General features: G+C 39.0%; 1 protein-coding gene across 2 annotated transcripts in view; it reads right to left on the bottom strand.

Moving 5' to 3' along the window:
• Window positions 1–2,882: 2,882 nt before the first annotated feature.
• Window positions 2,883–24,735, bottom strand: part of dnaaf11 (dynein axonemal assembly factor 11) — a 63,992-nt gene continuing 42,139 nt past the window's right edge. For both annotated transcript variants that reach the window (XM_020511903.2, XM_048596015.1), the window contains 3 exons: window positions 19,683–19,778; window positions 17,071–17,156; window positions 2,883–3,401 (listed from right to left, as the gene is read on the bottom strand). In XM_020511903.2, the coding sequence (XP_020367492.1) occupies window positions 3,215–3,401; window positions 17,071–17,156; window positions 19,683–19,778 (369 nt within the window). In that variant the 3' untranslated portion in view covers window positions 2,883–3,214. The remainder of the gene's footprint in view (window positions 3,402–17,070; window positions 17,157–19,682; window positions 19,779–24,735) is intronic.

Here is a 24,735-nt window from a genome sequence, read left to right as displayed (position 1 = left end):
ATGTGTTTAGAATCGATAAGGATGTGGTGTTGAATAATTTGTCGATACCTAAAAGTTATAAAATCATAAGAAGTAGGAACAGGCATAGATATTCAGCCCCTTGAGCCTGCTCCACCATTCAATAGGACCATGGCTGATCCGACATTCCTCATGTCCCTTTCTGCCCTTTCTCCATAACCCTTGATTCCCCTACTGATCAAAAAACTATCTATCTCAGTCTTAAATACACGTAAGGACTTTGCCCCCACAGCTGTCTGTGGCAAGAAGCTCCAAAGACTCTCAACCTCTGAGAGAAGAAATTCCTCATTTCAGTCTTAATTTGGTGTCTGTCTATTCAGAGACAATACACTCTGGTCATAGAGTCTCCCATGAGGGGAAACATCCTCTCAGTATTTATCCTGTCAAGCACTTTCAGAATCCTATATTTCAATGAGTTCACCTCTCAATCCTCCAAACTTCAATGAATAGAGTCTCAACCTGTTTAGCCTTTGCTCATAAAATAATCCTTCCATTCCAGGGATCAGCCTTGTGAACCTTTTCTGAACTGCCTTCAATGAAACAATATCTTTTCTCAAATAAGGGATCAAACTGCTCACAGTACTCCAAATGTGGTCTTACCAGCACCTCGTACAGTTGCAGTAAGATTTCACTACTTTTATATTCCAATTCCCTTGAAATAAGGGCTAACAATCCATTCGCCTACCAGATTGCCTACTGCACCTATGTGCTGCTCTCTCTGTTCCATTCATGAGATGCATCCAAGAATATTAAAGAAAGTAAGAGTGGAAATTGCAGAGACACTGCAAAGAATCTTTCACTCCTCCCTGGATTCATTGGTGGTGGTATAGGATGGAGACTTCAAAAAAGATTCCAAATATCGACCCAGAAATTATGGAGCAGTCAATTTCATTTGATAGTGGAGAAACCACAGAAACTATTATTCAGAATAGAATTAATAGTCACATGGAAATATGTGGATTGATTCTGAAGAGTTAGCATGGACTTATTCAGGGAAAATCACGTTTAACTTGAAGTTTTTGAAGAGTTAACAGAAAAGATTGATGAGGGGAATGCTGCTGATGTAGGGTATGTGGACTTCCAAAAAGCAATTGATACAGATCCACACAACAGACTTGAGGAAAATTACACGCCATTGAATATAAGGGACAGTAACACCTGGTAACAAAATTAGGTGAGAGGTAGGGAGTAGAAATTAATGAATAATTTTTTTTTGAGCTGGAAGAAAGTTTGCACTGGACCTCTTCACAAGTTGGTATTAAAATGCTTGCTTTTCCTGATACATATAAATGATTGAGATCTTAGCACATAGGGGACAATTTAAGATTGTGGAAAACACAAGACAGGTGAATTGTAAACACTGAGGTCGGTCTAGAACTTCAAAAAGACATCAATATATTGCTTGAGTGGTCAGCTAGGTGGCAGATGAAGTTCAATACAAAGTAATGTGAGGCGAAGCACTTTGATACAAAAAAACAGAAACAGTATAAACTAAAGGATATACTTCAGGATGCGCAAGAGAAGAAAGACTGAATGTTTTTGAACACATCATTAAAGGTGGCAGGGCAGGTAGAGAAAGCTGTTAATAAAGTATAACTTTTTCTAGTGTTAACTAATTGGGGCATAAAGTACAAGAGTAGGGAAGTTATGAAGAATCCTGTAATAAATTGGCTAGACCTCAGCTAGAGTACTGTATACAGTGCTGGGCACCACACTACAGGAAGGATGAACTGGATTGAGTGCAAAACAAATCATTCCAGGGATGAGACACTTCAGTTATGAGAAAAGATTCGATAAGTTGGGGCTGTTTTACTTGGACAGAAAACTTAGAGGAGTTTTAATGGAAGCTTTCAAAATCATGAGTGGTCTGAACTCAGTGGATATGGAGCAACTGTTCCTACTTGTAAAAAAGACCGAGAAGCAGAGAGCACAGATTAAGGGTGTTGTAAAAGAAGCCAGTGAGAAAAACATTTTTTCATTTAACAAGTAGTTAAGGCATTGAATGCACAGTTTGGAAGTGTGATGAAATCAAGTGGAAGTGAGGCATTCAAGAGGACATGAGATGATTTCTACATAATGTGCAGGGCTACTTGATTTGATTTGATTTGATTTAGTCGTGTGTACCTAAGTACAGTGAAAAGCTTTGTTTACAAGCAGTCCGGGCAGATTGGAGAAAGCAAGGACATACAGATCATAGGGTGAAAAAAATAACTCAGACAGAGGCATACAGGTTATGTCGCACAGGGCGTGTGCCAGGCAAGATCAACGTTAACTTCAAATAGTGCTAATATTGCTAGTCCATTCATCAGGCTAGTAACGGCCAGGAAGATGCTGTTCCTGAACCTGCTGGTGCGTCTGTTCAAGCTTCTGTATCTTCTGCTGGATGGAAGAGGTTGTAGGAGAGCATTACCAGGGTGCAATGGGTCATTGATGATGTTGGCAGCTGTTCCGTGGTAACGAGCCGTGTAAATGGAGTCCATGGATGGAAGGTTGGCTTCCAAGATGGTCAGGGCTGTGGACACAACCTTCTGTAGTTTCTTATGGTGCTGGGCAGAGCAGTTGCCATGCCAGGCCAAAATGCACCTGGACCGTGTGCTTTCAATGGTGCAATGGTGGAAAAGACAGGAGATTGGCACTAAGTTAGAACACTTAGTGCAGACATGGTGAATCAAATTGTCTCCTTCCACACTGCAATAATTCTGTGATCTTAATTACAAGTGTATTATTCAGAGGGAACATGATGGGAGAGATACTCAGAGGATGGTTCCCTTATAAGGAAGCCTAAAGCAGGGATGGAGTTTGAATATACGCACAATTTTTGACCTATAATGGAGTTCACGCGGGAAAATAGAATTAAAAACACATCAGATTGGTCACAAGTTTATTGAATGGCAGAGAAGCCTTGATGGCTGAATGGTTTACTCCAGCTCCTATTACAAATAATTGTTATAATTTTGTTTGCTAGTTGCATTTTATATATCCAGAAAATAAACTCAATTTGTTTCTCTCTAAGCAATACAGGATGGCATTTGTCAATTGATAGTAAACAACAACACAGCCAGACAGTTCTAGTAATGGATACATTTATGGTCATTACTGCTTAAACATAATACAGTTTTTATAATTTAGTTAAGTTTACAGATGAATTGTGTAGAGGAATTACAATATATCATATTATCCTGATTCAAAACTATTTTTAATCAACTAATGGTGGAACTTCAGGATTGTCCTGGAAGTCATCACTGTTTCTTTCTGGTAACTTCGGTTGATGGAATTTGATGGGACCTTGAGCAATTGATTTCCGCTCTGTCACTATGTTGGTCAAATCAACACACTGGTGCTTGCTTGGATCTACTTCTAACTTCTCACTGTGTTCAGCTGTTCTATAGAGTAATAAAACAAGACATTCAATAAGATTATTGCACACTTTAAAGCTCTCCACTGGTTTAATACATTTAAGTAGGTTTTGCTGCACTATTCCAAGCTCTTCCATTAGGATCATGTTACACTTTGAATGCATTATAACTGCAAATTGATTTAAAACATTGCACACTTACATTTTCAAGAAGTGTTACGTATAAAAACACCAAAACACACAAGCTACAGGGGAGTCCAAGTGGATCAGTTGACGGCACTTCTACCTCTGAGCCAGAAGTCCCCTGCTGTTTTGGTGTCAATTCCCAGCCTGGATAAATGCAGAGGTTTAGTGGAAGGAAGGACACTTGCAAAATCCAAAATATTATTGTTGATAGGCATGGTGGCTCAGTGGTTAGCACTGCCGCCTCACAGCACCAGGAGCCTGGGTTCAATTCCATCCTTGGGCGACTGTCTGTGTGGAGTTTGCACATTCTCCCTGTGTCTGCGTGGGTTTCCTCCCACAGTCCAAAGATGTGCAGGTTAGGTGGATTGGTCATGCTAAATTGCCCGTAGTGTTCAGGGATGTGTAGTTTAGGTGGGTTATAAAGGGATGGATCTGGGTGGGATGCCCCAAGGATCTGTGTGGACTTGTTGGGCCAAAGGGCTTGTTTCCACACTGTAGGGATTCTATGTGAATGATATGAAGGGTGATTAACTGTAATTGTGCTGAGCCCATGTAACATAGGAACAGCCAAGAAAGATATATTCAGAGCTGGCACAGTAGCAAAATTTTTAGCACGTTCTCTGGGCATATTTCTTTCAATCTAGTCTGTCAAGTGTTCATTACTTCCATGACATCATTGCACATATTATGTACAATCAGACCTGAACTGGAGGAGGGATCAAGCGCTGTTATCCATTGACCACTTTTTTTGGAGGCCTCTGAAATCTTTGACTGAGCCTTGGAAAAAGTGAAGAACCTACAAAGACTTCACCAAAACAATGGGCTACTGTCTATCCAGGTCTAAATTCCTTCTCACTAAGACATAGAAACCAATATCATATACTTATTATCTTAAATGATGTCAAGGTCATCAGTTAGGAACAGTGGTGTAGTATTTATCATTAACATACTGCTGAAATGGTCATGAAGTTGAGCGCCAATAAGTCATGGCAACCAATTACAGAAAAATTCTTCCCTCTCATTACTACTTGTAAATACTAACATGTCAACTTACCGACCTGGAAGTTTCATTTTGTTAGCCTGACATAATATTAGTCGAGTCCCAGTTCTTTCAGAAACATAACCTGAGCCAAAGTAGTACTGTCATACTCCAGATGATAGTCATTAAAATAGAAGTGGAAGATTGGTGTATCAACAACTTGTTACTAAACTTGATTGCTGATACGTAGATTACCCTTACGCTAGATACAGTGATTATAGGCAAATCAAGAATTGTGCTAATATATTTCCTGCTATTTATGCCTAAAAATAGTTTGTTTTAACACCAAAATGAAATTGATCCGAAATTTCAAAATCTTGCAGAGCCAATTCCTCATGATTACAGTTTAATAAGTTTCCTGGAGTCTACATAGATAGTCACTAGCATCATGCAAGATATGGCAACTCTCTCATGCCTCCTGATCTCCCCAGCACATCTTCTTACATTTAGTGTCATGTGGAAGTACGAACATCAGTAATTGGATATTTTTTTAAAAAGACAACATAAGTTTATTAATAACTCTCCAATAGATACTTCACTTGATGTCGTCAGTCAGTTAGATGCTATGCTGACCTGGTTGTTGGTATTAAGAGTGACAACTCATAGCTGCCATTTTTAAGGATCTTCCGATTTTGCAAAACCCTTAGACTAACTTTCTACGCAGTCAGTTTCACAGTGATATTGATTATAGCGTTTCTGCTGCTTTTTCACATCACAAATATTCTTTACATGAAACCCAGGAAAATCATACTGAATATTGGAGCATTAATTTTGTTATATTTTAGCTATATAGTTTAAACAAATTAATTCATAAAAGATTAGAGCAAAATAAGAAAATTGATATGAAAGCTTCAACATTTTTAAAAAAAATCTTTCAATCGTTTTCTACCATCCATTTAAAATTGGTATGTCAAGTAGTTTTTCTGCACTGCCTGTTTATATATAAAACAATCTTAGTTTCATTTGGCCTGAATATCATTCATTGAAATTGCCTTGGCAAAAGCCTATATCAGCACGTTCTTCAAAATAGGCAGAAATAATGAATATGAAGGCCTTAGAAGAAATCACTACCGGAAATAGTTCTGCTGGCTGGTTAGGGTAGTACCAGTGAATTGCCAGGGTTGGCCATGGAAGCAAATAGGAGTGGAAGAAAACAAAATCACCCGAGTCTGTGGTGGTAAACGCTTCAGAAGCACCAAGCAACAGTGCAGCTCACATATGTAATCCTGTCTAGAGTTCGAAATTAAAATTGACTATTAAAAAAAAGTACCATTTTTCATGGCAGTTTACTTCAGGAACACTGTTTTATATGTACACTTGGTATCAGGATAATTTCATTTCAGGTGTAAATCCTAAAACAAGCAGTCGGCCACTTATCAGCATATTCAAGAAGCTTGATATAGGAATAGTAGTAGGCCACTTGCCTTTACATCCTCTCCCACTATTAAATGAGATCATGGCCTATTGTCTGCAAATTATCACAAGCTACCTTTAATTTGGCTACTTAGTAAGAAGTCTCTCAATCAAATACTGAAATAATTACTTAAACTTTATTGCATGTATCAATCAAAATAAGTCCTCTCAAGTATGCAAACTGAGCCTCACAGCCAAACCTAGCTATTACCCTATTAATGGTGAAATTTAGCTATGATTCCAAACAACAGTCTGTCTCTGGATATGTCCAGTGTTTGATCCTTGTGCGGTGCGCTTCTCCAGTGTTCTGCTGCTGCAGAATCTCAAAGTTGAATTCTTATAGGATTTTTTGTCGTGAAGTCTGTGATGTGAGATTATTAATGATCCTTTAGATCAGTTCATCCATAACATTGATTAGATTTCTGAAGTCATCAAGTCTGTAACTTCTCTGTTCCTTTTTACATTTGGTGTTAGCTGTTGGTTCAAAACACAGCCTACATTGCCATTACCTCCTTAAATTCTAGGCAACTTGTGGCATAAGGCAGCCAGTTATCAAGCAGTCATTAAAACATGTTATATAGCTACAACTCCTTCTTTTCCTGGGTATGGTTAATTGGCATATGCTTTTAATTTCTGTCACGTTATCTCAAGAAAATGTTTATTCCAGAAAGGGGATTTGCTGTTCAATCCTTGAACAGACAACGTTCTGAAGGTTACAGTATTACAGGCTTATCTGCGATCTATCGCCATTAACTCACCTTTGTTCCACACCCCTTAATACCTTTGTTTAACAAGAATCTACTAATTTCAGTTTCAACTTTAATAATTGATCTAGAATCAACTATCATTTGCAAAATGAGAGTTCCAGTGTCTACCATCATTTCTACCTACAATTTATTTCTTAAACACTGTACAGAGAACTTATATGTGGAACCCATATCCTAAATCAACCTTTTGCCCTAGCATTTACTCTAGCATTTCTTATTTCTCTCTACTGGTATCATCAATGTCTGTTTCAGGCAGTCACTAAGATCACCTTTACAGCATTCAAATTAATAAATGTGCCATTGGAATTGTTTCTGATGTTGTGGAGTATTCTTATTAATATTGCTGAATTCAGCATTCAATTTCATAAATTTAGCTCCCTCATTTTTCATGATCTGATATAAAGTGGGACAAACAGTTCTTTGGTTTAGTTCAAAATACACGAATTGTAGTGCTAAGCATTTGTGACAGGAACTGAATTGTGCCATGAATTAATAATAGATATCGGGAATTATGTGATGATTTCCTTCCTATCAAGGTGTAAAGTTCCTTGGTGTTCCAGTTAGAACTTAATACTTGCAGTGTAGAAACAGGCAATTTAGACCAACAGGTCCATTCAGTTCTGAAGAGTCACTGGACCTGGAAGGTTAACTCTACTTTCTCTCCTCCAATGCTGTCAGACTTGCTGAGTTTTTCCAGCAATTTCTGTTTTTGTTGTCTATGCCGGTGTTTGTACACTACATGAGCATCATCAAACCCTATCAACATATCCTTGTATAAGATTGTCCCTCGGGTGCTAATCTCTCTTAACCTTGAATGCATCTACGTTTGCCACTTCATTTATCTTTTATTCAAGTGAATATCATCCTAGTCATTCTGAGTAAGGAAGTCCCTCCTGAGTTCCCTATTCAATTTAGTCATGGTAACATACAAAAGTAGCATTTAGCTTTGATACTTCTCCAGCATTTGATGGAATCATAGTTTGGTCATGGGTTCAGCTTCTCTCCCTCTGCAAAAACCTTCCCGGTCTATGAAATATCTAATTCAGCCTTGAATAAATTCAATAATCTAACTTCCATTTCTTTCTGGGAAAAAGAATTCCAGATTGTCTACCTTCTGAGGGAAAAATAAATGTTCTCAACACAGTCTCAAAAAAGGACACCTTTACCCTAGTTCTATTTTCCCTGATAAGAAGAAAGAACCGCCCAAAATCTAACCAATCAAATCTGTCAGGATCTTGTATGCCTTAATAAGAGACTTCTCTGAGATGGTAGTGAATCTGTGGAATTCTTTATTGTAGAGAGCAGTCAAAGCTAGATCATTATTCAAATTCATAACAGACAGACAGATTTTTAATCAGTAAGGAAATCAAGGGGTATGGGGGAAAAGACAGGAAAGTGGAATTGATTATCAGATCAGCCATGATCTCACTGGATAATGGAGTGGACTCAATGGACCTACTTCTACTCCAACAGCTTACTGTTTGATGGTCTAAGATCATTTATCATTCTTCTAAGCTCTAATACATATTGGCCCAAACTAATTAACTTATCTTTATAGAAAAAGCCCTCATCCCAGGAATGAGTTGGGTGAGCATTTTGTGAACTGCTTCCAATAGTATTATATTCTTTTTCAAATAAGGAGGCTAAAACTGTACAAAGTACTTCAGAAGTGGTCTCATCAGGGGTCTGTACAGCTGCAATAAACTTAACTAAATTTATACTCAATCACCTTGCAATAAACAACAATTTCCATTTGCTGTACCTGCATTAATATTGAGAGTTTTGTACCAGGACATTCAGATCCTTCTGTACTGTAGAGTTCTGTAATCACTCTCCATTTACATAAGACCAGAGGTTCCAATGGGGAGATAGAGGTTGCATTGGTATAAATTGGAGTAGTGGGTTGGAAATTCTGGTGCAATTGATTTTACAGGAATTGCTTGGGGAGTTGAAATTTCACTAGGGAAATTACCCAGCCTGTGGAACCCTCCGATCAAGTCCTTGCTTATAACAGGGTTACAACAGACAAGCATAATAGTTAGCTAAGAAAAGTTATAGAATTAAAACCTGTTCTAATCCATGGGCAGCGATGAAACTGAACCTGCATCTCAGCAATAACTTATCTGTCCACCTCAACAACTCTCCTGACTCAACCCTGCAGAGACCCTGCCTGACCTGATATCCACCACACCGACACTGGTGGACCTGACATTCCTGTCTGATCTGACACCTCATCCACAAACCCAATCCAATACCTGTCCCATTGAACAACCCTAACTTACATCCCCTTACCTGACTCACCTGGCACCCTAACCCCTATATGATCATACATATATGAGCAGAAATTACTCAGCCCACCAAGTCCGCTCTGCCATTCGATCATGGCTGATAAGTTTCTCAACCCCATTCTCCTGCCTTCTGCCCATAATGCTTGATCCTATTACTAAACAAGAACCTATCTCTGTCTTAAAGACACTCAATGACTTGGCCTTCTGTAGCAATGAGTTCACAGATTCACCATTCTCTGAAGAAATTCCTCCTCATTTCAGTTCTAAAGGGTCAGCCCTTTACTCTGAGACCGTGCCTTTGTATCTTCTGGTCTCTTCTGGTGTGGAAACATATTCTCCGCATCCACTATATTCAGGCCTCTCAATATTCTGTAATTTTCAATGATATCCCCCTCATCCTTCTAAACTGTGTTGAGTTCAGACTCAAAGACTCCATATGACAAGCCCTTCATTCCCAGGATCATTCTTGTGAGCATCACTGGACCCCTCCAATGGCAGTACATCCTTCCATAGAAAGGGCGCCCAAAACTGCTCACAATATTCCAAATGCAGTCTGACCAATGCATTATGCAGCCTCACAGTACATCCCTGTTCTTATATTCTAGTCCTCTCGTATTGAAGCAAACATTGCATTTGCTTTCCTATCTGCCAACTGGACCTGCATGTTAACCTTAAGAGAATGTTAACTAGGACCATATAGATCCATGTCCACTGCTTTGCCCTCATCAATCCTCTTCGTTACTTCTTCAAAACCTCAGTCAAGTTTGTGAGACATGATTTCCCATGCACAAAACCATGTTGACTATCCCTAATCAGTCCTTGTCTTTCAAAATACATGTAAATCCTGTCCCTCAGGATTCCCTCCAACAACTTGCCCACCACTGCTGTCAAGCTCACCAGTCTATAGTTCCCTGGATTTTCCTTATCACCTTTCTTAAATAGTGGCACCATATTAGCCAGTCTCCAGTCTTCCAACACCTCACCTGTGGCTATCAATGGTACAAATATCTCAGCAAGGGGCTCAGCAATCACTTCCCTAGATTCCCACAGAGTTCTAGGGCACATCTGATCAGGTCCCGGTGATTTATCCACCTTTATGCGTTTTAAGACTTCCAGCACTATACCTGGATTTTTTTTTGTAATAAACTTCTGTTTTATTGTTAAAACAAACTCTGCAGTCTTGTGCGCTTATGTTTCAATGACAGATCACTGTGCTATGTTAAATTTTAAAAAGAAATCCGTCAAGTCAGATTTCAATCTGGGATCTGACTTGTCTAGTAGTATCAGTAGCAGAGATTATAACACTGATCATTGACCTCAATGCCTCTATCTCCATATCCATTGATGTAATTTATCTCCAAAAACCTATCAATTCATGACTTGAAAATGCTCAAATGTTCAAGAATCTGCCATGAGATCTGTCCAACTGTTCTTCTCTCTCTTTGGGCTCCATCTCCACCTTTTTTACTCCTTACACCCTCTCCCCCCACCCTATCCTTTGCATAAAAAGAACAATTTTTTCCTAGCAACCATCAGTCTGAAGAAGGGTCACTCAACCCAAAACATTAACTCTGCTTTCTCTCCACAGATGCTGCCAGACCTCCTAAGTTTTTCCAGCAATCTTTGCTTTTTATTGTTGATAAGACCTTTGCTGACTCTACAGATGTTAAAGTCTTTGATTTGATCAAAGTATGACTAAAATAAAATAACTTCCTGTTATTAACTTCTCCGATATAAAAGCAGCAAAGTATGTGTGAAATCTGATAAAAATACTTTCATTAGGTCATCCACCTGAGATGTTACATTGTTTTTCTCTCTTCACAGATGTTGCTTCAGAGGATAAGGGTTTTCAGCATCTTCTGCTTTTATTTGTTTTCCAATATACATTTGTCTGTTCTGATAATAGCTTTTTTCATTTACGGTTGACATTAGTGCCTATTTCAGTTTTACTAAAATAATAAGTTGATGTATTTCTTTATCTGATTTGGCTTCTCTTTTACCATCAAGCTGCTCTTTTATATAACTTCAGGAACATTTAGGAACATATATGGGCTTCCCTTTGCTCAAGGACATTAAAGATGCATGTCGGGGAGAGGGAGTAAGCAAAGAATGCATTCTAATAATTACAAATGAAAATGAAATAGTCTGCAGGAGTTAAGGAAAATTTCACTTTTGTAAAAAATGGTGCTTTGAGAGTGAAAAGTATCTAATCAACAAAAAAAAGAAGGATGCTTGTAATGTATAGGGCATTACAGAAATACTACACAACTTCAACAGCTGTACCAGCAAATATGTCTCCTAACTCTCAAGTGTTATTTATTATTTGGATGACATAGTTTTCATGTTGCACTGGCTTTCCTTAAAATATCCTCAAACTGCAAAGCAGTAAATCAAGAAATAAAACTGAATTCTACGTCAGAAGTAGGAAAATTGGCAATATATTAATTATATTTTTAAACAAGTATTAATATTGAAATAAAACTTTACATATTGATATTAATATTCCAGCCAAATTAGGAGATAGAAGATGATTGCCACAGACTGTAGTTTCCTAAAATATTTTATAGATGGCAGAGTCAGTAACCATTAATAGATTACTGATTGATGTCAGTAATTGTAGATACAGTATAATTTTGCTGGTAGAAGCAAAATAAAAGTGAAAGTACATTTCTTATTCATGCAATTTTATTAAAAAGAACCTATTCAGTTGAAATACTGAGTGATATAAATGAACTGTAAAATGAACATCAAACAGTTCCAGTAATTGATTACTGCCTGTGCTATACCTGGAAATGTTAAGCTTGATTCTATTAATTTTTCTATTAGACAATATCTCACAATGCACCCATAAATGATAACCTATTTTTCAATAAAACTAACTTACTTCTCTATTACCCTCACATGGAGGAATCTCAAATTAATAGCCAAGAATATTAAATTGTGAAACACAGGTCAGAAGGTTTGATACTGAAACTATACTTGTAATTAGTCCTTTGTAAATGGGGGTCTTCACTGCTGTGAATCCTGCAATGACCATCATGACAACAGCCTGCTCCTTATATATTGGTCATCATGCACTACCAATTGAAAATATGTAATCGATTCCTTCCTGGATTTCTAGAGTAATGCACATGCCTTCCCCAATTTCTTCTTGTTTCTATATTCTTGAAAGTTTCACTCCATTCATTACAAACCTTGCATGGCATTCCTTTCTTCACCCCAATCTCGCATATATGCCGTGAAGCTAGCAAAGTAACAATATCTTTATGCTTCACATTTATTTTCAAATCAACTCCTCCTGAAGTGTCTTTATGGTCTTGGCTCTGAAAGGATGTTTCTCCTTGTAGGATGGGTTAGAACTCAGAGACAAAGTTTAAGAATAAGAGGTCCACTCTTAAGATGGAGATGAGGGCAAAATGTTTGTCTCAGATGGTTGTTAGCCTGTGAAATTCTCTTCCCAGAAAAGAGTGGTGGAGGTAACCAAATTTATTCAAGGCTGAGTTCGATAGATTTTAGGTGTATAATCAAGTCAAGGGCTATGAGGACGGGGAGGCAGACAGAGAAATACAGCTGAGCTCACAGCTACTGAGTTTGCCCAAATATAATGGAACATTGGGATATGTTTCTGTGATGTCACTACTGCCAGAAACTCTGTTTTCCTACAGATCAAGGATACAGCAACATGGAAGCTCACAGCAGAAATTACTACTAAGCTGTGTTAATGGCTGATGCTGCCATCTCCCAGATTGGCAGCACTTTTCCACAAAACCTTATACCTCACATCCTACGATTATTCAGGCAGTTGGGTCTGTTCCTGTTGATCAGCAGTGAGCATCTGACTGTGCATCCTACAATATGACTGGTTAAAATATCTGCATAATAATACCTTGAAGTAACAGCAAACACAGTAATCCAAATAATGATTGAAAAGCTTGGAATTTATACTGGCAGATTCATTTTACAGAGTTGGTCCTTAATAAAAACAGTAATCAAAGTTACAGAGGTGTGAAGAAGAAATCAGATAGTTGTGTTCACTGGTGAAATGGTTGTAATGAATGAAGTGGCTTTTTACTTGTACAAAGAAGTTATAAATAATTGAGCACTAAGGAAGGGATGCTAATCTCTGTTATTTATGAGTTTCCATGTTAATCTGGGGTGAAAGACCAGAGCTGTGTGGTGGTCTTGCCCCAGTTTGACAGGAATGATATGGACCCTGTGGGCAGGAGCAGGGGAGGGTTGCTGGGAAAGGTGTTACACAGGCTTACAAAGCAAAACAATTTGATGGCATTGCAGGACAACTGTTTTGATAATGTTATCCAGAAGAGAGGGTGTACAAACTTAGAAAAAATACAACAAATAGGGTCAGGAGGAGGAAAAGTTTAAACGCAAAATTAATGACTCTTTTTACTTATTCAATACAGAGAACAACAGAGAACAAAGAACAATACAGCACAGGAACAGCCCCTTCAGCTTCCAAGCCTGCGCCGACACATTTTATCCTTCCATACTAAAACTGTCTTCACTTACAGGATTCATATCCCTCTATTCCCTTCCTATTCATATACTGATTCAGGTGCTTCTTGTATGCTGCTATTGTGTCTGCTTCCACCATCTCCTCTGGCAGTACGGTCCAGGCACTCACCACACTTGGTGTGAAAAATTTGCCTCACACATGTCTTTTAAACTTTCCCCACTTGGACCTGTGTCCTCCAGTAATTGACCCTTCTACCCTGGGAAAAAGCCTCATACTCTCCACTCTATCCATGCCAGTCACAATCTTATAAACTTCTATCAGGTTGCCCCTCAACCTCCTGCGATTTAGTGCAAACAAACACAGTGTATCCAACCTTTCTTCATAGCTAAAATCCCCCATTGCAGGCAATATCCTGGTAAATATTTTTGTACTCTCTCCAAAGCATCCACATTCTTCTGGTAGTGTGGTGACCAGAACTGTAGCAATATTCCAAGGGTGGCCTAATTATAGTTCTATAAAGCTGCAGTATAACTTGTTTATCATTATACTCAATGCCCCTTCCAATGAAGGCAAGCATGCCACAGGCCTTTTGTACTACCTTATCTACCTGTGCTGCCACCTTCAGTGATCTGTGGACCTGCACATCTACATCACTCTGCATATCAATATTCGTAAGGGTTCAGCCATTCACTGTATAATTTCCACCTGTACTTGACCTTCCAAAATGCATCACCTCACATTTATCTGGATTAAACTCCATCTGCCATTTTTCTGCCCAGGCCTCCAACGGATCTATATCCTGCTGTATCCTCTGACAATCCTCCTCACTATCCGCAACTGCACCAAACTTTGTATTGTCTGCAAAGTTACTAATTAGACCAACCATATTTTCCTACAAATTATTTATGTAGGCCATGAACAGCAGAGGTCCTAGGACTGATCCCTGTGGAACACCACTAGTCACAACCCTCCATTCCGAAAAGCATCCTTCCACCGCTACACTCTGTCTTTATGACTAAGCCAGTTCTGTATCCAGAGATTAATGGGAATGATCTTATTTCCCGACTGCACCTCCTAAATTCAACCAGGTTCATTCTGGTAATATTAACCGCCATATTTGTTCTACAATACCATGCGGTTTCAGCTGTTCCATTGTGATGAAGGGGGGAGAAACTTTTTTTAAAAAACTGATGGTGTTATCAACAATTTAGTTTGTGTATATACAGTGGCTGCTAAAAATGTTTTAACAGAACAATAGAATCAAGATTGTGTTTGCTACTGTGGAGGTTTTACAACTATAGTTTCAAATTGCCAGCTGCCTCATCTTTGGCTATTCATCATCACAATTTTTCTGCAGTTTTAACACCTTTGTCTGCAGATAAAATATTATGCTCTCCCACAACTGCCCAAACGGCTCACATTTTTGTTTCCTCAAGTCCAACAAATGAAGAGTTGACCATATTTAGTATTCAACTGGGATATTTTCGCATGACTAGGTGAATGAGAAAGTATCACAGGCTCATCTTTCTCTCCTATAATCAACTAGTACTCCAGGATCATCCTGGAGAACAAATTATTTTCTTTATTTTAACATCACCATCACTCTCCTCAAATCTCTCTAGAATGCTTCTTACAACAGTGTCAGGAGCTTATGGATTTCTTTCTTACTTGCATTTGGATGTCACATTCAGTTGCCTCCTCCCTCTCTCCTCATGAAATTTCTCAGCTAAAATGCTCAGCCATATTCTATTATTTTCCATCTATTTTCATGCACTGAGTTCATATCATCTTGAAGATTCACTCCTTATTCTCTTAAGATCTTTCTAAGTGAACTACTGCTTCACTACTTGCTGGTATTAGAAGTGGCTTCTCCTCCTTGAGTCCTGTTGTCCTCATTTCCAGAAGCTCGATGGATCTCTTTTCCTGAAGAAAAAAATTCTGGAACCTCTTCTGTACTCAAAAACTATTACCCTGTCTGCTGCTAATATACAAGCATTTGTCACCTTCATACATGTGTTACGACTATTAAAGGAGGAGTGAGCTGGTAATCAAGCCACACACACTGTACCAAAAGTGTAGACGATTTATTTAATGTTTCTCTTTGTTACTGTTATCTAGAATAAAACAGACTTTTACCAGGTTTGTTCAGTAAACTCAAAATGACTCTTGGTTAAGCATAAGTTGTTCTGAAGAAATGTGACAAAATGGATTATTAATATGCTGCTATCCAGATTTAAACCAATATCCCTTTAATTCAAAACACTCATTCCTATACAGTAGCAATGTCACTGGACTGGTAATCCAGAATCCCAAGCTCGTTTACGAAGGACATAGGTTTGAATCCGACCAAGGCAGGTGGGGAAATGTGAACCAAAAACAAAACTAGAATTAACAAGCTAGCCTACTGGTGATCATGTAAATACTACCAGTTGTTAAAAAAAAATTCATCTGGTTTACTGATATCCTTTAGGGAAGGCAATCTGCCTGGTCTGGTCTATATGCAACTCCAGATCCACCACATTATGTGGTTGATTCTTAACTACTGCCTGGGCAATTAGGGATCAAGATTAAAGGCTGGCCTAGCCAGTATCATCCACATTCCATGAATGAACAAAAATGTGAAAAAACACAGTTCTGTTGAGATATTATAGGATTGAAAAATAAGCAGAAAATGCACTCCACTCCTGTAGTTCAAGGTTCAAATGAAGATAGAATAGGTTGACTTCTCACAGTTCCTTTGATTTTCTGTTGATAAGATCAGATTGGTATCAGTTGCAGAATGATGCAAAATCTTCAGACCAGATATCAGATTCAGATGGGAAAGAGGTTAGGAATCCTGATAATTTTATCAAGTATTTTCAAACTACTTCACCAAGAAAGTAAGAACATTTTAACCAGTTTTGCTTTAAGACTTATTCTCTTACAGAGAGCGAGACACATAACACTGCCTTTCCTATAAATCCTCTCCAACAATAGCCACTGCTCTAGTTGCATAGTGAAGAAACAATTTACTTCAGAATCAGTAGATACACAACTTTAAGAACAGATCCAAGGGTTTTCTACACCTGTTCATTCTGTAGTTAAGCTATCAAACCCATCTCTTATCTTTTCTTAAAAGCTTTGGAGGATAAACACCTTCTCTTTGACCTTTAACTTTTTGTTACCAAGAAATCACTTGATAAATCCCTCTTCAAATGCATGATGTCCAAACAGTTCCACATTCCAGTTTCTCAAAGTAGTTGTATATGCATTTCTAACATTTGATTATTCTATTGGTCTTTTGATTGGCATCACATCATCCATCCTGCATAAACTTCCACTCATCTAAAACTATGGTGCATCTACATAATCCAGTAAGTAGTCCAGGTCAAGTCTGTTCCCACTATTACCTATTCCTGAATTCTCCAACTGTCTGACTCCAGTATCTTATGAATCCCTCCTCACTTTGTCCCACAGTGTACCCAAGACACTGGATGCAAGTTATTACTGAAAAAGAGGTAACATTTAGCTTGATATTACGCATTAAATACCTTGTTACATGGGTATGTGACTTTGGGCAGGTTGCAGATTGAGTTCTAGATGTGCTCTTAGGTTTTGGCTTAACCACCGCTTGCACCTAAATAAAATATTTCAAATTGGAAATTGTGATTAAATATAGTTACAAAAATGTGCAAAAAGCAAAAGCTATAAGCTATTAAAATCAAAGTTAAACTGACAATATTTGAGGAAAAGAAACAAAGAAAAGGCTGGGAAAATAAGACTGTGAATCAGAATTATTTTGCTTAAAGTAAATTCCATTGAAGATGAAACTGGACGGTTACTTATTACATTACTGTCCAACGTTTAGCTTCATTCACTTCAATAAAGCTGAACATGTCCTATTACAAGAGGCAAAAATATTTTCCTGTTGTGTCCAGTTTCATCCACATTATGTACTTTTTGGTCAGAACTTTGTTCTAACAAACATTTAGCTTGATATTACATAATAAATACCTTGTTACATGGGTATGTGACTTTGGGCAGGTTGCAGATTGAGTTCTAGATGTAGCCTAACAAACAGCAAGCTATAATTTTAAAATACAATTCTTACTGTTATGCTTTATATATCTATGGAGCTCCTCACATTCAGAGAGACTTCAGAAAGGCATTACAAGATGAGAGAAAATGTTGGGACTAAGAAGACGGAAAATTATTACAGGCAAAGAAATATCTCCAAGGAGGTTTTGGAAGCAAGCAGAGAGATTGAGGGGTTTGGGATGGAGCTCCAAGAGGCCAGGGTATAGGATAACATTTCCCCCTGAATGATGGATTCCTGCACTGTTTCTAATTGCTTCCACTGCTCCACCTTTGCCAGTCAGATATTCTATCGCTCATTCACTGCTGCTTAGTCTGCAGATATTGAGAAAACACTAACCTAACCCTATGTCACAAAGTCTGGCTGGATACACTTAACACTAGGCTGAAGTCTACTTGTTGTTAGAAAAGGTTTCAGTATATCTTCATTATTGTTTAAATATGTCCCAAAATAATTCTGTAGCAAAATGGAAACTAATTATTTTTCACTATTCACATTTTTTGGGTAAGAGGTAGAAGATGGTTCTAGGGATTCATTATCATCCTTCGTTATCATTATCATCCATTAACAGAACTAACAATTTCTTCACAAAGGGGAACAAACAACTAAATTTATACTGCACCTTTAAAATAACAAACCATCTTAAGGCTCTTTACAGAAGTGCATTAAAGAAAAATTTGACACTTAACCATATTTGGAGATATTAAGGCAGTTGGCCAAAAGCTTGGTCAAAGAGAGAGATTGGTCATAAAAGCAGAAATTGAAGTTGAGAAGCAGTGAGATTTAAGGAGAGCTCAGGATCTAGGCAGCTGAAGACATAGCAGCCAATGATGGAGCAGTTAAGATTGGGGACATTCAAGGAGGACAGAATTAGAAGAATGCACAAGTCTAAAGATTGTGGGGCTGGAGGGGATTGCAGTGAAAGTAAGGGGTGGAAGTATGAAATAATTCAAAGACAAGGATGAGAATTTTTAAATCATGCATGGCTTGGGAAGGAGCCAATGGGAATCATTGAGCACAGAGGTAATAGATGATGAACAGGACATGGTTCAAGAAAGGACATCAACAAAATTTTGGATGACATCAAGTCTCTGGAATGTGGCATGTTGGAGCCTGGCCAGGAGTACACTAGAACAGTAAAGTCTGGAGGGACCAAAAGAATGAATGAACTGAGATGAACTGAGGTAGTAGCAGAGACAGGCAATATTACACAGGTCGAAAATAGGCAGTATTGGTAACTGTGCAGATATATAGTGTGAACTATGACATCAAACATGAGATTGAGAGTTGCAAGCAGTCTGAATCAGCCTCACAAGAATGGAGTCAGTAGCTAGTGATTGGAGTTCATGTAGGCACCGAAGACAATAGCTTCAACCTTCGTACTTCCTGGATAAGTACAGCTCCAACACGCTCAAGAAACTTGATAACACCCAGGACAAAGCAGCCCACATGATTGGGACCTCAACCACAAACATCTACATTACCCCCTTAACTGATGCTCAGTAGCAGCAGTGCATACCATCTACTAGATGAACTGCAGAGATTCATCAAAGATTTTAAGACAGCATCTTCTAAACCCAAAACCACTACAATCTAGTAGGACAAGGACAGCAGATAAATGGGAACACCATCACTTGCAAGTTCCCTAAGCCACTCACTATCCTGACTTAGTAATATGTCAGTGTTCCTTCAATGTCATTGAGTCAAAATCTATGAACTTCCCCCAAGAGCATAGTGTGACTACTCACAACAGATTGTAGCAGTTCAAGAAGGCAGCTAACTACTACCTTCTCAAGGACAACTAAAGGCACGCAATAAATGCTGGCCCAGCTAGTGACTCCTATGTCTTGTGAGTGAATAAAAAAAAATTATATTAGAGCAAACTTCTGCCCATCAAGTGCTAGACGTTGTGCTGCTGCAGGCATACATCTGTTATTGCCCCAATAAAGATATCCAAATGAAACTAAATTACCAACATCTTTTCAACACATCACAATTTTGTCATTTAAAGTTAACATAAAACTGAAGTAACCAGAGATAAATGCCATCTAACATATATGCCTGTACCTTGGGCATTGTGACAAGCAGATGTCCTGTGGTTTGGGATCTCTTGGCAGAACTGCTGTCAGGTTTTACTTCTTCTGGAAGCACCAGTTGAAACACCTAAAATTAACATTGAAAACAATGTAATATACCACATCAAAATTATTTGCTGTCATTATTTCCATTGAAATAAATTACAGACTAAGTTGCCTCATTAGACAGTATGATTTGTTCCCGAACAAAGCTAATTAATAAGTACAGAATTGTATAAGGATGCCAATACTTACTTTTTAAAAAGTATGAATTATTTTGCTTTGGTGGAAAAGTAGAGATGATTTTCCATCACAGAGACAAACTATAAAGTGATACAATTTGATCTAACAAGAATCTTGTGCATCAATGGGGAGTGATAGCATAATGGCAGTGTTACTAGACTACAATACCTGAACTAATGCTCCGAGACAGGCATTCAAATCCCACCAAGGCAGCTAGGGGAGTTTAAATTTGATTAAAATAAATCAGGAATTTTAAGAAGTGTTTGTCTTAATAATGATAATTATGGAACTACTGGATTGTCATAAAAACCCATGTAGCCTCATATTCACTAATGTCTTACTTTGTCTAGTTAACATGTGACTCCACACCCACAACAATATGGTTAGCTCATAAATATCATGTGAAGTGGTCTAACAACTCAAACAATTGCATCAATCTACTGCAAAACGCAGATTAAATTAGACAGATGAACCAGCATTGACCTAAGCATCAGATATAACAAAGTTGCATGCTGCCCAACTCACCCTCCAAAGTTATCACCATTAAAATTTAGGGACTTGTGACAAAAAAAGGGAGCTGGCCTCAAGATTATTCGAGCAACAGCTTGACACAGACATACTCATGGAATGATATCTTGCTGATAGATTCATTAGAAGATTGTATAATTACTGCACTACTGTCAGGCCAGAATGCTCCTGGGAGTCCTAAATATTGATTCTGGACCCTGTACAGTCTCTTGGCATCAGCACAGAAAGAAAACCTCTTGCTGTGTGCACATACCAACCCCTCACCATTTCAGCTTATTAATCAACACTCCTTTATATTGAACACCACCTGAAAGAAGCACTGATAATCACAACTTAGAGCACATAATTTATTTTAGGTGTGGGATTTCCCAGAAGGGAAAAACAGTTAAAAAAAAAAAAAAGTAATATTTGGAAATGAATTTAACTAGGCATACTGGAGCTCCACTTTGAAAAAAGCAAGCGGAGTTAGATCAGTATGTGTCATTTGCAAATTTTACTGCTTTTTATTTTTGGACCATCGATCAAAAGGCAATACTATTACTGACCTCACAGGTTGATCCTGAAGGATATGTGTCAAGGGCAATTAAGGATAAATAAATGCTGGCCTTGCCAGCGATACTTATCCCTATGAGCACATTTTAAAAATCTGTCAATCTGACCCCATGGCAGATGTAAGACAGCTAAAATGGCTTGACCTAATTCTCACCAAGCTATCTATTGCAAATGCATTTATATTATACAGCACAAATAGGGACAAAGCTTCATCTTTACATTGAGGACACCCTCCATTGTGTTGGATGATATTTCCACTGTGCAAAAATGAGATTTATTCATAGTAGATTGAGCAGCTCAAAACTGAGCATCCACGACATGCTGTGGGTTATTGGCTTTAGCAGACTTATTCAACCACAGATTATACCCTCATTGCCCAACATATCAAAAATGTGGGATTAAGGAGGGGGAGTTGGGTGTCTTGAAAATCATTAAGATGGATAAGTTCCCAGGGCCTGATAGCATCTATCGCAGGATACTGAGGGAGGGAAGTGGGGAGATTGCTGGAGCCTTGACAGAAATCCTCTTAAGCCACAGGCAAGGTCGCAGACGACTGGAGAATAGCCAGTGTTGCTCCTTCGTTCAAGAGGGGCAGTAGGAATAATCCAGGAAATTATAGGTCAGTGAGTCTTATATCAGTGATAAAGAAATTATTTGCAAACTGTCTTAGGGACAGGATTTACTCGCATTTGGAAAAGAATGGATTTATTAGGGCTAGTCAGCACAGCTTTGTGCGGGTAAGGTCTTGTCTCGCAAAGTTAATTTGAGTTTTTTGAGGAAGTGAAGATGTTGATGATGAGGGTGAGCACTGGATGTTGCCTGTCTAATGCTGCTGAATGCCTACTCCATATGATCTGCAGCATTTCAAGAAGGCAGCTCACCACCTTCAAGAGCAATTAGGGATGGGAATTTCTCAAGAACAGATTAAAATAAACGTAAGTTTGTTCACTGTCTACTAAAACACAGAAATTAGTACAAATGTTGCTACCTTGAGGATCTAGATGACAAAGTTTGATGACTCATGCAATTGATCAAGGTCAGTATATCCATTCTTCAAACACAATACCCTCCCAACTGAATCATTAGCCTCAGACACTGCTCACATATTTAGCACTGCTACAAATCTCACACCCACATCTCTTACATTCCCAGTTATTTAACCATGCTAACCATATCACTCCAAATGATTGCAACATTTTAATCAACGTCCTTTCCCCTCTCTGGCAGGAGAGGGTATGATGTAAGCATTGGCAGTACCACTTAATCAGCAGGGACAGGAATAAAAGTACTGTCTTAGCACTCTATAATTATGTCTAATCCACTTTTTCACATTCTACTTCCTTCTCAGATGGTATAAATTGCACCTCTCATTTTCCAACTTCCGGTGAAGTACAACACATATCATGCTGTATTATGTTGCAAGGCTGCAGGACCCGATGAATACCAGATATTCCACATAGGCTTCCAGTGGCTGTACAACCAAGATCATATAGAGGACAACCAAGTAACTTAGAAGTGGTGAAAGGCTAATCCAAATAACCATTAGAGGCTGGAAATGAGATACCAGTGCCAGCACCAAATGATTGCATGGCAGGTGTTGACACACCATATTTAAATTGCTGCCAGCTTGGAATTCTTTGCTGCCTAGTTTGAAAGAGTGCTGTGCTGACTAATCTGATGACTGCTCTTATGCTTGACTGTCTCAGTGACCCCTCGTTATCTGAAAGTAGCCTATATGCAAGCAACTGAACAGGAATTGCAGCAACCATGGCAGAAGGAAGACCCCAGGAGCCCCACAGATCAGTGATACCTCCCTGTAGGTGGTCTTATATGCTGCAAGACAAAGTGAGTCACTTACAAAGGTACTGGAAGAAACTGACCCACCTGACAAAGTAAGCCTGGATGGAAACTGCAGAGGAGATCACTAATGGTGGGCTCAATCTCCAAACCTAGATGCAGTTTTGTAAATGCATCAAAACTCTACCACAGTGATGGTGGCACAGTGGCACAGTGGCTGGCACTGCTGTTTTACCGGTCCAGGGACCCAGGTTCAATTCCAGCCTTGGGTGACAGTCTGTGTGGAGTTTGCGTATTCTCCATATGTCTGCATAGGTTTCCTCCTGAAGTCCAAAGATGTGCACGTTAGGTGGATTGGCCATGCTAAATTGCCCTACAGTCTCCAGGGATGTGCAGGCTAGGTTGGTTAGCCATGATAAAGGTCGGGTTACAGGGGTGGGTCTGAGTGGGATGCTCTTCTGAGGGTCGGTGCAGACTCAATGGGCTGAATTGCCTCTTTTTGCACTGTAGGGCTTCTATGATTCACTTTCTTCTCTAAAGCTTACATGTGGGATTGAATGAAGATGTCTGACAAGGTGTGACCACTAACCTGTATGCAAGAGCATCAGGAACCACTATATCTCATCGGAAGCATAACTGAATTTCAATGGAAGGCAACCACGTGACCTGCACAAGTGCCAAGAGAGTTGCATTATGGAGAAGGCATTACATTATAGACCAATCAGCTGCTACTTATATTGGTGTTCGTCGATGATCGCAATTATTTTTAGCACGTTTTGCACATCTTCAGACGCTGAAGCTTTCCATAGGCAGCAAGACCTGGACAACATCCGGGGCTGAGCTGATAAATGGCAACTAACAGTCACATCACATAAGTGCTAGGTAATGGTCTAAAAAGAGAACCTGACCAAGTCACCTTGATTCAATAACATTACCATTGCTGAATTCCCCACTATCAACATCCTGGGAATTAGCATTGACCAGAAACTGAACTGGACCAGCCACAGAAATACTGTAGCCATAATAGCAAGTCAGAGTTTAACATTTCTGTGGTGAATAACTCACCACCTGGCTCCACAAAGATGGTCCACATTCTAAAAAAAGCCCAAGTGGGAATGGTATGGAATACTATACACTGGCCTGGATGAGTACAGCTCCAACAGCACTTGAAAAGCTTGATACTATCCAGGACAAACAGCCTGCAATGATTGACACCTCGACTAACCCCTTAATGTTCACACCCTGCTACTACTGTTACGGCAGTCTGTGCCACTTACAAGATGCAGTGCAACAATTACCCAGGCTCCTTAGACAGCACCTTCAAACCTTCAACCTCTATCACCTAGTAGAATAAGAGTGCCAGATACGTGGGTACATCACAACTTGCAAATTTCCTTGCAAGACACATCCTGACTGAAGTATATTAGCATTCCTTTACTGTCATTGGGTCAGAATGCTGGAACTCCCTAACTCCCTCTCCAGCAGGGCACATGGATCATAGTGGTTCAAGGCAGATCATCACCATTTTGCCAAGGGCAATTAGGGATGGGCAATAAATGGCAGATGGCAGAATTCCAGCTCAACAAAACAAAATACTAATGTTAAAAAAAGCACACCGTACTGTAATATTAGAAATTCCACAGATCTGTGAGAAGAACATTCTGTGTGTATTATTTGAAGCATGCATATTGTAGTTGGTTCGCTCACCGAGCTGGTTCGTTGTTCCTCAGATGTTCCATTACCCTGCTGGATAATATCATCAGTGCAGCCTCTGATGAAGTGCTAGGGATAGTAGGAACTGCAGATGCTGGAAAATCAGAGATAACAAGGTGTAGAGCTGGATGAACACAGCAGGCCAAGCAGCATCACAGGAGCAGGAAGGCTGACGTTTCGGGCCTAGACCCTTCATCAGAAATGATGAAGGG

This window comes from Rhincodon typus, chromosome 4 (assembly GCF_021869965.1).
Source record: "Rhincodon typus isolate 14 chromosome 4, sRhiTyp1.1, whole genome shotgun sequence".
Taxonomy (NCBI): domain Eukaryota; kingdom Metazoa; phylum Chordata; class Chondrichthyes; order Orectolobiformes; family Rhincodontidae; genus Rhincodon; species Rhincodon typus.
Note: the sequence above shows the minus strand (reverse complement) of the source record. Positions and strands in the feature narration are given on the sequence as shown.